The following is a 15,355-nucleotide window of genomic DNA, read 5'->3' on the forward strand; positions in this document are numbered from 1 at the left end:
ATAAGAACAGGTTACTCATTACCCACCTTTCTTTTCTCCCCCTAGAGATTGCCAAGTCTTTGGCTAAAAGCTTGTGTCACTTCAACACCTTCGGAGGGAACCCCATGGCCTGCGCCATCGGATCGGCCGTGCTTGAGGTACATTCCAGCAGCCACGTTAATGCCGCTTGTTTGACAAAACAACTACTTCAAAGCCGTGCACCCATTGTTAGAACTCCATCACATGACGTTATTGAAGTGGAGAGTTAACAATTAGTTCATAAATTTAAGTTAGATTTCCAATCGTTATTCTGACACTTGCTTTTTTTTTTAAAATCTAGGTTTGGTGCTCGAAGTATTGAATAAGAAATATATAGTAAACCTCACAGGCATGAGAAATGTAAGAATTCCCTTAGCTAGCTGGTAGCACTAAAATGTCTTTGTTATTTGACTGGTCTTTTCTGGGTAGTTACCAACTGCTATCCTTGACTTCAGTTTAATTTTGGCCTGTCTTATATATTCTTCCTTCTTTTTTTTTTGTACTGTCATAAATTCAAAAACTAAAAAAACCTGAGTGCTATGTCATTACAACTAGGTAATTCAGCTATTTTTCAGCCCTACTCCATTGATTTTGCCTGAGGTCTCATCTATAGAAAAAGATCTTTTAAATGCCAATAATAACATTTGCTTAAATAAGTATAATGTATTTCTGGAAGAATGTTCAAGAAACTAATCATAGCGGTTATTTGTGGGGAGAGAGACTTGGTGGCTGTGGGCAGGGATCAGCAAGGATCATTCTACTGTGTACACTTTTAAACTTTCTGATTTTTGAACAAGGCACATGGTTCACCTATTCAAAAACTTAAAATTAAAAAAAAAGTAAGTAAAAGCTGCCCTTGCTAACTAAAAAGTATCTTCAAATATGATTAAATCAAGAAATGAGGAAATGTGAGTAGGAATGTGTCATTTATTTTATTAGACACTGCCAACTTTTTTTTTTTTAAGTGCTGTGTCACCTCAACCAATTTATAAGGTAGAGAAGATTGAGGTGAACAGATAGGTCTTAAAAAAGTCAAGGTGTGCCTGGAGTCATGCAGTTATTATCAGCTAAATATAAATGTAGCATCTCACACGTATCTTGTCAAGAATCCCAGGTCTCCACTGTGAGCCCAAGTAGGTGACAATCTTTTTCTATGATCAGGTGCCCTGACTCTGGGCACACACAAGGCTCAGCTCAGCTCAGGAGACCAGGGCCCTGCAGTAAGGTGCGTGGGCGATGACAGCTTGAATGTCTAGGAGCTGATGGACAAAGGCCAGCAAGCTCCTATCCAGCAGGGCAAGCATCTGTGACATTCCTTTCCTCAGAGCACTTGTCTTATTCACCACTATATCCTAGTTCTCAGCAAAGCCTGGCAGTAATAAACCTCAGGATTAGAAAATCTGTGTTACAGACTGCACTGGGTTACGTCTTCTAGTCTTTCCTAAATTCTTACCCACCCCTGAAGATGAGGACAGTATGGGGGAAGTACCCCCTCTACCAAGACCTTTTTTCTCCTTACGGCAAATCTTTTTGTAGTACATGGTATGGCCATACGAAACTCTGGATCCCATTCATCTGGTCAGGTTTCTGTAAACGGAGTCATATACATTTACCTCTCCATGTTTCTCAGTCAATTTTAGAACTTTGTTTTTTTAATGCAAGGTCATTTGGAGCTTTCTCTCAACAGGTGATTAAAGAAGAAAACCTACAGGAAAACAGTCACGAGGTTGGCGTCTATATGTTGCTGAAGTTTGCTAAGCTGCGGGATGAATTTGAAATTATCGGGGATGTCCGAGGCAAAGGCCTCATGATTGGAATTGAAATGGTGAAGGATAAGGTAGGTTCTGATCTGCTGCTCTCTCTGTGGCTTTTTGGAGCAGCAAGAAGTAAAGTAGGAAGCATCGCACAATCATTCATTCTCAGGGAGAGAGCACGCAGGACAGCAAGAGCGTTGAGTATGAACAAAATGCTAGAAGGTCGTCAGGAGTTCTAGAGGGGGGAGGGCCTTTGGGAAAGGGAACTGGTGTTATTCTGCCAGACTAGGCAAGGAGCATCAGTGATGACTGAATGTTTAGAATTACAAATATGGGCAAGAGAGGAGATTATTTAGGGAGGGGAGGGTGGCCCAGACAGCTAGTAGAAATAAAAGAGAAGGGCCAGAAAAAGGTTGTGGTGACGGTTCAAGGTGAGGATATGAAGGATCTATAGGGTTTTGTTTTTGTTTGATTGATCGATTGATTGATTGAGAATGAATTTCAATCTCCCAAGTAACCAGGGAGAAATGAGACTTTCTGATGATGTTCTCCACTGTGACCTCAAACTCAACATGACAGCAATTGAACTTAGCATCTTCTCCCAAACCAGTTATTCCTCCCAAGTTCACAGTTTCTCACCTTCCACTCTTCTCCCAATTGCCCACCCTCAATGCTACAAAATAATCTATGACTCCTTCTCTCCTCTTATTTCTAACGTCAAGTCCTGTTAATTCTTTCTTTGCCAGATCTCCCAAATTCTTCCCTTTGTTTCTCCTGTGACCCCTACCTCCACATAATAGGAAATTGTTCCTATCGTCCATAAAAGCAAAGCCTAGATTCCCTGAGGAGAAAAAACAGCAAGAGAATTTTGGCACAGAGAGGAATAGTCAGACTGACCCCTTCGCCCTAACTCTTGTCCACGGGGATCCAGCTTTCCCTTAAGGGACTTCTTGCTCTTTTATCTGACCACACCATCCTAGTTTAGGAGAATTGATCCTCAATTCTTCTAATATTTTAACCGGACTATGGATATAAGACTCTTGCATTAATACCACACAGTACAAAGCTGGAATGTTCGAACGAGATTTTAAAGCTAAGGGAAGACAACAGGAAACTAAAAGGAATATAAGACTAGACCTTCTGGCTCACAAGCCATAACGTACTTATCTCCAGCTTGTGGCCTAGTCGAGGGTTGTTTAAAGGCTCAGAAGAATCCATCCCCGTCCTCAGCATCAGGAGCTCTCGCAAACATCGTAGACTACTCAAAGTGCAGACTCCACAGAGGAAAGTGTGATGAGCCGGGAGGAGTTCTCCCCTTTCTCACTATTCTAAACCCAATTTCTGCGTACTCTGAGACAGATGAACAAAGATGTTCATCAGAACTTGATTTGTTCTGGCGCAGCATCGAAATCTTCCCAAATGGTGCATGATGACATTTCAGGATCAATGAGAAGATCCTAGTCCTTTCCCCCATCCCAGGTCCTTCATTATCTAGAGGTCTGAAAGCTTGAATATTATTTTCCTTATCTTAAAGCTTTAAGACAGACGAAAATGCAAACATCTCTGGGATGTCCAGTCTTATCCTGTGCCCAGATACCAACATTTGGCCAGGAATGGAAGATTTGGATAAACAATTGGGTCAGGAGTTGGTGGGCGGGAGGGGAATGGATACTAAAGCCGAGGAGGAGGGTAGGAAGTCCTGGGGAGATGGGGAGAATAATGAAGCTGGGAGCTCTGGAGAGAGCCCTCCTCTACCTTATAAGGCAGGGGCTGCTGGCCCATGCGTCAAGATCGTGCCTTGTGCATCTGAAACCAGAGAGTCAGACCCGGTGCGGATGCTCACACAGCTATGCTACAGAAAAGAGACCAGTGGTGGTGACAGCACTCAGAGCTTGAGATAGAAGCAGTAGTTCTCAGCCCGGTCACCTGAGGAGCGTTTTACAGATACAGATGCCTATGCCCTGATGCAAATATTCTAATACGATAAGCCTAGTGAGGGGACCAAACATCTTAGTTTGAAAAGGCTTCCAGGTAATGTAGACACATAGTCAGACTAAATTAGAGAGAGGCACTTGTACTCACAGTGTCAGAAGACACAGAAAGGGAGCAAGTGCCCAGCCTAATGTCACCACAGGGGTGCTGGCATGTCGGGACCCACGGGTAAAGACAAACTTCAGATGCCTAGTGACCTGAAACAGCCTCTTGGTTCCCGAAACACTTAACACTCCTAACCCTGGAGGATTCAGTCTTGGAGAGAGAGCAAATCCACATGCAGAGAAGATGAGGACAAATGGGCCCACCTCAGCTGCCCAGGCTGTGCTGTGGCTCAGGGAAAGCGTAGCTGGTGATGCCGTTGTGCAACTTCCGAGCCATCTCCTGGACCTTGAAATAAGCTCTCTACATGGAAAAAACAAAGTGAAGAATTGAGGAGAATTTCTGCATAAATAAAACAGGCTCCAAATGCAGCTATTAAAGAACTAAGCTCCCAGAGTAGCCTTAGCAAAGCCAAGATTCACTGGCTCTCCGCTTTCAACTTCATCATGTCTTTGGGAATTTGAGATGAATTGGAATAAAAACATATATTTAATATTATTAATAATAAATATTATTAATATCTAATAGTATCCCGCCAAAAAAATCCAGTCCAACAATTAACAGCTTTATTCAATTACAGAGAGAGAGAGAGATTAAAAAGGAGAAAAGAGCATTGATTGCTTGAGTCACTTTTTTCTTCTCTTGGAAATAATGTATTTAATCATTCAAATGTCAAATAGGGAATATTTTTTTAATGTATTTACAGATGAGCTGCCAGCCTCTTCCCAGGGAAGAAGTCAGTCAAATCCATGAGGACTGCAAAAACATGGGGCTTCTAATTGGCAGAGGCGGCATTTTTTCTCAGGTAAGAGAAAGGTTGGTCCTTACCGATCACTTTACGAAGGCATCTCTCTGATGTCCCAGCGCTGGTCACTTTTCTTCATGGCTATGCTGTTGGACCCAGCCAGCCCCACTTCCTCTAGGCATAGGGCTCTGACATTGTCAAAAGAAAGTGGCAATGAAGTCTTCGGGACACAAGGGGGCGCTGTGTTCAAATGGTTTAGTTAACTGCAGTTCTGTGGGGACTAAACACAGAGAATTTAACAAGGCATAAAGGAGATGTACAGAAACCAGAGGATTTGCAGTATAGGTCATCATAGAGTCATAACAGTCATGCAGTAAATAGTTTGTCTCATGTATGAGCTAATTCTGACCCCTGTAAGAGCAATCCTACTGTTCCTAACCTGAGCCCTGGGCTCTGACTTTGCAAACACTGAACCTGCAACAACTGATTGCAGCTGTGGCTGGGAGCAACCTAACGGCATTGGCAGGCCTGTAGGAGAGATGAGAGACTACCCTGGCTGGGTCCCTAATGCAGAATTCGAAAGAAATCGGCCACTCCCAGAGCCCTTCACCCTCAGGCTGGGAGATGCAGAGACCAAGCTCTCTGTGCTCCCTTGCCAGGAATGCCGTAAGGCTCCACAGTCAGGACTCTGGTGTCGGCCTGCCCTGTGGGCATGGGCTACTGCAGCCAGTAGTAAAGCAATCTGTCCCCTGATCCCTTGCACAGCAGGACGGTCCTCACCAAGGACTGGCTCCGTAGCCCGGATTTAAGACTTAGGGTAACTTCTGCTCTTCCTCTAATTTGTTCTTGTCCTTTGTTATCTTTCATTCCCATTTTAAATGTTAGTCATTCTTCCCTCCTCCATTCCTGTATCTCTCTATTTCAGTGCACACCCTTGCCTCGTAGTTCTCAGAGAAAATGGAAGCTATTAGGCACGATCTTTATATCAACTCGTGTGTTTCCCATATCCATGTCTTACCCCTTTCCTGAAGTTTCAAAGAACGAGGTGTCACTCCCGTTCAGATGTAGATCTTCCACCCTGCACTCTTGACCCTGGACACTCCCTCCACCTTCGTTCCTCAGGCAAATACCACTGTGTTCTCTCCAATCTGCAACGTTTCCTCAGCTTCTCCTCCACCTGTAAACAAATAGTCGTAAAGCTCTCCCAACCCAAACCAAACCGTACCCACACAAAACCGAAATGAGTACTTTTGCTGGGACATGCTCGGTGAGTTTTTTTCTCATTCTGGTCACAAATATCTTTCTGTTCAAGTCAAAGTCATGATTAAAAATCCCAGAATGTGCAATTTATAGACATAAAACATTAATCGTTTACTTGCTTACTTGTTCCTTAGTAATTTGGCAGACACTTAAGCGCTAAGCGGTAGTTGCTATGCTGGATACAAAGGCTGCAATGATAAATAAGATCTGGCTACGCTGAGCCTTAAACAATGAAATAAACATTCAATGAACAAGGAGAACCATTGCAAGGTGCAAAGAGCCACACACACACTGGTGAGCTTGGAGTACTTTGCTTGAGGTAGTGAGTGGGAATAATAAGCCTCACTGCTTGTCAGGCTTTGTTCTAAACGCTTCACATGTATTGACTCATTTGATGTTCTCAACAAGACTATGAGATTAGTACTATTATTATGCTTATTTTACAAATGAAGAAAAAGAGACACAGAGGTTAAGTACATTGTCCAAGTCACACAGCTTCTAAGTGGCAGAACTAGGACCCAAACTCAGTCTGATTTCTGAGTCTGTCCTCTGAGGAGGATAAACCTGAGGAGACAAGACCGGAGGCTGGTAGTCTAGGTGGGGGCTGATGATGCTGTGTGAACGTGAGCAGTAGTGGTCATGATAGAGGAGACATTCTGAGAACAATTCCGGAAGTGAAATAAATGCACAGAACTTGGATGTTAAGAATGAGGGAGAACAAAGGACGAGTCCCTCACCTCTGATTTGGTTTAAGGAGGGCGAGGATGAGTTTGGCTTTGGCTCCAATTAAGGGTTTTATGGACATGTTTCTATAATCAAGCTGACAGCTCAAAGGAAGGGACCGAGGTGAAGATCATGATATGGGAGTCATCGGCAGATAAGTGGTGACATGAGGACATCTCCTGGGAAGTACGTCTAGATGGAAAGAGCAGTGAGATGAGGCTGGAAACCTGTACGCCCGCATTTAAAGGGCAGGTGGAAGAAAAAAGGCCAAGGGGGTGACAAATCAAAGGACGGAGAGGTATGAGAAGAGCTAGGAGAGCGTGGGATTGTGGATGCGAGAGAGGGGAGGTTCAGGAAGAAGAAGGGACCGAAGGGCCCAATGCAGCCGAGAAGGCCAGGAAGGACAGGTGGAAACATGCCAATGGATTCTGCACTTAGGAGGTCACTGGCAACTCTAGCTATAGTGGTGTCAGAGGTGGATCAGGGCAGAAACCAGACTGCGGCGGGTTAAGATGTGAACAGAGGAAGGGTAGAGTGAAAAAAATGATGGCCGATAAACATCAACCAGTCTTTTTAGTAAGTTTGGACGAAAGGAGAGCCTGGGATTTGCATGGTAGCTAGAAGGAACCAGGGAGAGGCACCAGATTCTTATTTCCTGTGGTTTGGATTTGGGTTCCGAGAACTGAAGCCTGAGGAGATGCTGAAGATGCAAGAGAACACGGGGATGTTTCCCGGAGCGAGAGTGACGGGCGCGGGTGGAAAACTTGGAGTTGAACAGTAGAGACACCTTGTTCTCTGAACCTTTGGGCCAGGATGCAAGAACGGATGTGGGAGCAAACAAGTTTATGGAAAGCTCTCGCCTGACAGCTCTGAGAAGCATGAGGCGAGATCATCTATGAAATAGAGTGAGAGGCGTGGGAGCTGAGTGAAATTGAGAAGAACGATAAAGGTTGAGAACGGGGAAGGAACCTGACAGAGAACAAGAAAAATTTAGAGGATCAGCAGACGTTAGAGACCCTGCATGCCTAGTGGTGTCAGTCTGCACAGCAGTGTGATTTTCTTTCAAACTCCTCAGCTACCTATGTTGGCGCGTCAGTGAGGGCTGGGACACTGAGCGTGGGTGCAGAAGCAGAAGGGTGGAAATGCAAGCCAAGTGAGGGGGCAGGTGAGAGAGTAGTTCAATCAACCATGTGCTCGGAGCTGGGTAGAAAAAAAAAGATCTGAGTGGGGCGATAGATAGCGGAGGGACGAGGAGACTGAAGTTTTCGTGAGAAGGGCAGATGTAACGGGAATCAGAAATCGAATTATTCCTAGTGAAGAGCAGGCTCATGGCGCTGGCCTTGGGGGCAAATGGATGCTGAGGGGTGCAGATGAAGGTTAAGGGATTTGTGGCAAGCAGGAAACTGAGATGCTAGTTTGTTGTGTCGTACACACAGACACGGAGGCCGCCCTTGGCGACGTCTGAAATGCAGTGTAGATAGGTACGTAGGACCTCAGTGAAGACAGGAAGGACCAAGCGGTGAGCAGATGACCGAAAGGAAAAGCAGCAGAGCCAGATGGTACCAGAATTTTCAGGAGGCTGGGGGGTAAATGGCCTGGGTACAGCATGAGTAGAGAGAAAGGAGACCAATTCATGGGGGAAATATAAAAATGTCATAAAAGCAAGGTTTTGGAGTCTCCCTAGTCATATTTTATTCTATGACAATTGTCGCTCTCTTTTCCTTTGTCTCCTCAGACATTCCGCATTGCGCCCTCCATGTGCGTCACTAAACCAGACGCTGATTTTGCAGTGGAAGTATTTCGTTCTGCGTTAATCCAACACATGGAGAGAAAAGCTAAATAAAATAAAAAAAATAAAAAAAATAAAAAACCCACAAGCCTCAAGAACTTCCCACTTATGTCCAACGGCTAATTTGAGGAATTTCAGAACCACTGGTGTAAGTTGTAAAAGTTGACTCCCTACCAGCCATATTTGTAAACAGAGCTCCTGTTATGTTGAGAAACCCATCCTTCAGGAAGGGATCGCTATCATCGGCACAGAGAAAAATCCTAACTAGTCTAGGTTGATTACGGTCAGTTGACTCCCCTTTGCAATGATTGGCTTATGCATGATATGTGACCTATTATGAGGCAACGAATCCTGCAGGAAAACCTTTTGGTGCAGGTGGCTTCAGAGGAAGGTTTCTGCGGCCTTCACACTTCCTCTCTGGAAGAGATGTTTTCTCCTTGCACACGTCACAACAGGACTGCTCCAGCCACGTCAGCCTCATGTTGGGGCTGCTTGATATGTGAGACAATAAATTCACTGTATTTCACAAGCCTTTTTGATTTAAGTTTTCTATTATCGCAGCCATTAAGATCCTGAGAAATGACACAGAAAATACCCTAAATCCTTTAACTCCTTTCAAATATCCATCAGAGACTTCTCCTCCATTTCCAGTGTCATCATCCCATCCTGGATTAAACCCTCATTACTCCTACTGCAATAGTCTCTGATGAGAGAATTTCCCAAACTTTAGTCATTAGGATGCACATTCGTGTTTTTTTCCATATTGTATACCACCTGTCTTAGAACTGACTTAATATTTTTCCCTCATTTGACTTGTTTCACTTAAATGTTTAGATAGTAACCTTTCTATTATTAAATAAATAAATAATCAGTATTACTTGTCCTAACTGGAAAATGATCATAAAAATAGAGTGAACACAAAGCAATGTAATTCTAACGAGAGCCAGTTACTTGCAGCTATTCTCAGCCTGAGGCTAGCTCTCTCTTTGTTCAAAAGGAAGAGTAGAGAGTATTTGAGGGGTGTTGTTAAAAGATACTGGCAAAGTGCGACCCTCTCCTTAACACAAACAAAAGAGGGTCCACAGACTGAAAGCAAAATAGCTTTCTCAACATGCAATGCGACACAAAGCTGTGACCCAGTTTGGAGCCACGTCCTAAGGGTCTGCGCCCTGAGGTGTTGGCACCCCTAACGCATCCTACACCTCACTGCCAGATTTGTCTCCCTCTGGTATTGACTTAAACATGGCATTCCTTTGCACAAAACCCTCCAGTTGCTCCCCATTGTTCCCTGAGTAGGATCAAAACCCCTTTTACCAAGGAGCTCAGTGCCCTCCAGTGTTCAATATCCAAATAGAGCAAACACTTTAGAGTGCTGTTTCCACACAATAGAAAGGTCACTGAGTTAAGAGCCAAATGACCTGAATTCTAAACTCAGTTCTTCCACTTACCTGCTACAGACGACCTTCGGCAAGCTTTTAACCACTTTTAACCTCATTTTGTTCTCGGGCGTATCAATACTTGCCTTTCCTACAAGCTGAGTTATCTTGGGGAATAAATGAGGTAATGGATGTAAAAGTGCTTTGCAAACTAATGAACTAAGTAAAATAGAAATTTCTTCCCTTCAAGCTACATTTCTCTTTTTCCCTTCACCACGAAATCTCTCAGGGGCAATTTTGGGGCTCCGTTTATACTTTCTTGCCTCCTCATCTCTGCCTCAGTCACTAGGATCTCATTCCTGCCCCTCATTTCTTGAAAACTGCCTACTCAAAAGGCCTCCAGAGACTTCCTTATGGCCAAAACTTAATGTTTCCTTCGAACGTTCTTTACAGCTACTCCTTCTTGAATAAAGTTTCCTTGGCTTCTACGGTGCGGTCCCTTCTATCTCAGATGGCTCCTCTTCAGTCTCTTTCCTGATGACTCCTCTGCTGCAAGGTTCGGTCCTGGGCCATCTCTTCTTTCATGCTGCAATCTCTCCGCATAAGGCAACCCCATCCGCTTGGGAAATTTCACCTGTTTTGATTATGCTGATCAACTTACAAATAGTCACCTTTAGTCTCAACCTTTTTTCTGAGCCCTACCCCAAGATTCTAGCTGGTGGGACACATTCATTTGGGTGTCACAAGGACACTTCAAATTAAATATTTCTAACACGAACACATTAAACATCTCTCCTCCAATGAATCCCTGCTTGATTAATGGTGCCCATTTTGTCTCAGGCTTACACTTTAGGTCATTATTCTCCTCCAAGTTATTTTTTTCTCCTTCGTATGACTAAGCCTCACGAATACTTTCTCCAACGTAATTTTTCCAATGTTTATACCGAAGCTGCCTTAATTGGGGCCATCATCATCTCTCCTAAGTTATTGGAACTGCCTCCTAAATGGCATCTTGGACTACTTCTCATTCCATCCTCTACACTGATTCTCATTCCATCCTCGACACTAAAAGGATATATATATGATCGCATCTCTTATCACTTGAAAACTTTGAGGGCTCCCTATTGTCTGTGGAGCAAAGTCCAAACGCCATCAATTATGACACTGAAGAGCCTTCGCAATCTTCCCCAAACCACTTTTCCAGCTTTACTCCTGCTGTGCTTTCCAGGTCATGCATGCTGGTTCTTTCCTGCAGTTCACTCGACCTAGAATGTTGAAACTGCTTGCAGGATGAAGTAAGTTCTGATTTGTGGGAAAAGGATTAAATATTTTTGTTTTCTGAAAAGAAAAAAAAAGTTTCATGGGAAATTATGGGTTCAGGGAGATAGAACAAGAAAGCCGACTCTTCTTAGATATTCTTCAAGGCCTTCCCACTTTCAATGTTTCTTTTCTTTTAATGAAAGAAAAAGGAAGAACATTAAAAGTAAATTTATGATAACCATTTAAGAATTCAGTAAAATAGGAAGAAGAAACAATGAAACACAAATTGAAAACAAAACAACAACAAAAAAGTTTTAATGCTTAGACCAAGGTCCTGCCGGTGAGAGCCAGAACACGCTCTCCTGGAAGAAGGCAGCTGAAGGATTTCATTGCTCAGATAAATTCATAGGACATATTCCTTGTGGCTTCCTGAGTCCTACAGGATCTCGTGTATGCCCTAACGGTATTCCCTGTTAGTCTCTCACCTCGGGGGGCCATTGTGGAGTGAAAGTCAGTGACAGAATTTTGAAAGGTGGCCAGGCGCTGGGTTTCATTCCTTGACTATGAAGGTTGCTTGGCTCTACCTGAGGGCCCGTTGAGCAGGGCAAACTGCTCCTTTTTCTTAATGAGCTGTTGGGGATTTAAGATGCGGCAGCCATCAGAGACGTGGAGCAAGAAAGGCAAAAATGGTGCCCAAAGAGCGTGTATTCACTTCTCTCGCCCGTTTACAAACACGATGGATTCCTCCTCCTTCCCATGTGGAACCGTGGGCAGGAGTTTAGCGCCACCATTTCTCCCCCTTCCATTTTCTGCTCTCCCCACAGGAGGTGGGATGTCGGCCAGCTTACATAAGGCAAGGAGCCCACATTCTTGCCAAGCTCTTTTTTACTTCCTTTCTTGTTAAAACTGTCTAAAGTAAGGATAATGAGCACTCGGCTCAAGGAAACTTTTCTCCACACCAGAAACATATCTGTAGTTAATCATGTGATTAGAAGATAACATTAAAATGTTGGCAACTATTTAAAAACCCTTGGAATGGCAATCCGCTCAGAAGGGAGTAATTTAAAAAAAAAAAAAAATCACATCTAGCCTTGGTTACACCATGAATAATTATTATTATAAACAGATGTAAAATAACACTTATAAATTGGTAATACAGTAATAAACTATGCTCTTATTTGTGTTATAAATCTCCATCTTTTATATCAGTGTAGTTTTTACTCTCCAGTAATTCAAGCTAACCTCGAAGAGTATGGGAAGACTTAATGCCTCTCTCACCTTTAAATCTCACCTAAATCTCACCTTCCCTGCAAAGAGCAACAAAAGAATACTGAGAAATGTCACAACATTGGCCACTTCATCATCAGAGAGTTCACACCAGAGCATCAGAGTTGCTGTTCAGAAGCAGGTTTAAGGTGGACGGCCCTGCATCAGCAAACTGCTCTGGGTTAAAGTCGAAGCCTCACTTCCCACTGAGGCACAAACAGTAAGAATGGCTCCGTTTTGCCCCGTTAAAAACAGAGATAGGAGAATACCAAGTACCCTTACTGCAAAGTCCCTCAACAAAAGCAACCACCTAACTTAGTAGGAGTGAAGACACAGAAACAAACGCTTAATTCAACCAATCCCTTTAGGTTTAATTAAAATAAAAGTAGGCGAATCTGGGTCTGACTGGTGGCAGACGTAAGGAGTGTTTGCTAGAACTGAAGGCATTGTGCTTGTCATCTACGCTGGAGAACAGCCCGTAAAAAGAGACTTCGGGAACACAGTTTAATCAAGAACCAGTTAACCAATGTCACCCAATAATTTCAATGAAAAAGAAATTAAGGGGTTCTCTCAAGATCACATAAATAGTATTAAGCTGGTACTAGCACCTAAAAAAGAAAAAAAAAAGAACCAGTTGGGGCGAGTCATTGCAGACAGCAACCAAAAAAAACACGAACTTTTAATTAGATGGGACAACACAAGGCAATGTCGGGAGCCTGCACAAGCTCTCCAGCTGATTTGTTTTGGGCAAATTAATCTCACTGCAATGAAGCTTCCTTGGGTCCAAAAACAGGATAATGTAACCTCATGAAAACCTTGTGAGAATTTTAATAAGAAAATAGATGGGCTGCTGCTCAATTAATATGAACTCTTCCTTGGGGTCCCTTTCCTTTGACACAGAACTTCCTTGGCTCTCACCATCTTGAGCTAACGTTTATTCTTGGGTGTACCTCTTACCTCCCTGACCAGACACTTGTCTTCTCTATCTTCACATACTTAAGGCCTAGGGCAGAGGTCCTCGCAGAAAAGCAGAAACGAACTCCTAACAGCGCTGTGTGCATTTCATCCATAGATGCCACAATGTCACCAACAGGTAGAGGCAGGAATTAGCTCATCCGAAATAAACAATTAGCCATCCGATATGGCTTTTGTATGTGACTACATGTATGTGTTCAAAAACATATATATTTACAATATATATAGATAACATATATTTAGAAACATACATAATATATGTAATTAAAACACATATAATATATAAATAAACATGTACTTAAACTCTCATACATTGGTTTTTGTTTAGTTTGCTCCCTGATGCTGGGATACCCCAGAGATTTTTACCTTAACCTTTTTTTCCCCCTATTTAATTTATCTGGATGATTTCATCTGTTATCCATAATGGCTTTACTATTTAGATGTGAAGGATTCCCAAACCTATCTCCAGGGAAACCTCCCCCTGGCTTACTGACTCACATATCAGCAACTCCTTAAACATCTTTCCCTGGGGGCCTGCTGCATTCTCTTCCTCCTCCCTGGAGTGCATATGCTCTCCTGGCCTCAGAAGGCATTGCTTGAGCCAATTGCCTTCTTGCTGTAAGTGCCTGGTGGCCGTCCTTCCCCCACTACCCAAGCTAGTCTTCCAAACTTCTGATTCTGCTTGCCTTCCTGCCAACCCTTTGTGCTACTCTATTTATCTGCTGATCACGGCTTTCTTGCTCTGGTTATCATGGCTGATATGGAGTTCCATCGCTGGCCCTGGCAAACTTCGGGTCTTCTTTGTCCTGCTCATTGCTCTGTTCCCTCCTTTCTCACATCACCCAGACTGCAGTCAATACTTCATCATTATCCATGCAAGAGTTAAACAGTAGTGTTTCTGTTATCTAAATCCTTCTCTGTTTTAGCTAAAAATCCAACTTGCAGGCATCATCCATTGCTGCTTGAAGCAAAATTTTAAAAAGCAAGAGGTAGGAGGAGTGGAAATTATGCCAGAAATAAAATATTTTTAGGATTTTTTTTTTCTTCCTGTGATTGTACTGGGGGTGAGGAACATCAGTATGGTAAGTGAACTCTAACACAGGTGTCATTATAAACCAGTGTTCCAGCTAAGCTTGTCTCCAACTAGCTCCATTAGGCACCATCACCCGCCAGGACCTGGTGTTTTTTTGAGTGTTTTTTGTTTTTGTGTTTTGTTGTGTTGTGTTTTTTTTGTTTTAGCAATATCCCACCCTCCATCCTCTTTTCAACAGGGAGCTTCTTCCCTTCCCAGGAGCACTGCTTTCCTATGCCTGTCCACCTCTTCTCATACTTCTTCAAGCAGGATCTTTACGCCCAGAATCACCTCCTCCCTTACTCCTCTCACCCTTCCAGAAGGATTGGGGAGAGAACTGGTAGGTGTTAGTACAAGGAAGCAAACTTGCATTTTCATTCAATCCTTTTAGTGTAGCAAAGAAAGGGAAGAAAACTGAACTGTTTCTGTATTAAAGTTTTGAAGATAAAGATTTTGCTACTCTTAGAAATATCTTTCAGAAATTCATGCTGTCTAGGTGCACAATTTTAAAAGAATATATTTGAAAAAAAAGAACAAAGTTGGAGGACTCACTTTCTGATTTCAGAAAAAAAAAAGCTATAGTAATTGAAACAATGTGGTAGTAACAGCAGGACAGACATAGAAACAATAGAATAAAATAGAAAGCTCAGAAATAAACCCTTGCATATATGGTCAATTAATTTTTAACAAGGATGCCAAGGCCTTTCAATGGAAAGAAGAATAATCTTTCAGCAAATGGTGCTGGGAAAACTGGATATGTACATGCAAAAGAATGAAGTTGGTCCTTTCCCTTACAACATATACAAAAATAACCCAAAATGGATTAAAGACTTAAACTTAAGAGCTAAAACTACAAAACTCAGAAAAAAACATACGTAAAAATCTTCATGATATCAAATTTGATAACGATTTCTTCGATATGGCAACAAAAGAAAAAATAGATAAGTTGGGCCTATTTAAAATTAAAAATCATTGTGCATCAAAGGGCTCTATCGAGAGAATAAAAAAACAGCCCACAATATG

General features: G+C 42.7%; 1 protein-coding gene across 1 annotated transcript in view; it reads left to right on the forward strand.

Annotated features, from left to right (window-relative positions):
• Positions 1-8,437, forward strand: part of AGXT2 (alanine--glyoxylate aminotransferase 2) — a 45,527-nt gene extending 37,090 nt beyond the window's left edge. The window contains exons 10-13 of the mRNA XM_011380722.1: positions 46-137; positions 1,706-1,855; positions 4,573-4,671; positions 8,330-8,437. Of these exons, the coding sequence (XP_011379024.1) occupies positions 46-137; positions 1,706-1,855; positions 4,573-4,671; positions 8,330-8,437 (449 nt within the window). The remainder of the gene's footprint in view (positions 1-45; positions 138-1,705; positions 1,856-4,572; positions 4,672-8,329) is intronic.
• The last annotated feature ends 6,918 nt before the right edge of the window (positions 8,438-15,355 follow it).

Source organism: Pteropus vampyrus, unplaced genomic scaffold (genome assembly GCF_000151845.1).
Source record: "Pteropus vampyrus isolate Shadow unplaced genomic scaffold, Pvam_2.0 Scaffold400, whole genome shotgun sequence".
NCBI lineage: Eukaryota > Metazoa > Chordata > Mammalia > Chiroptera > Pteropodidae > Pteropus > Pteropus vampyrus.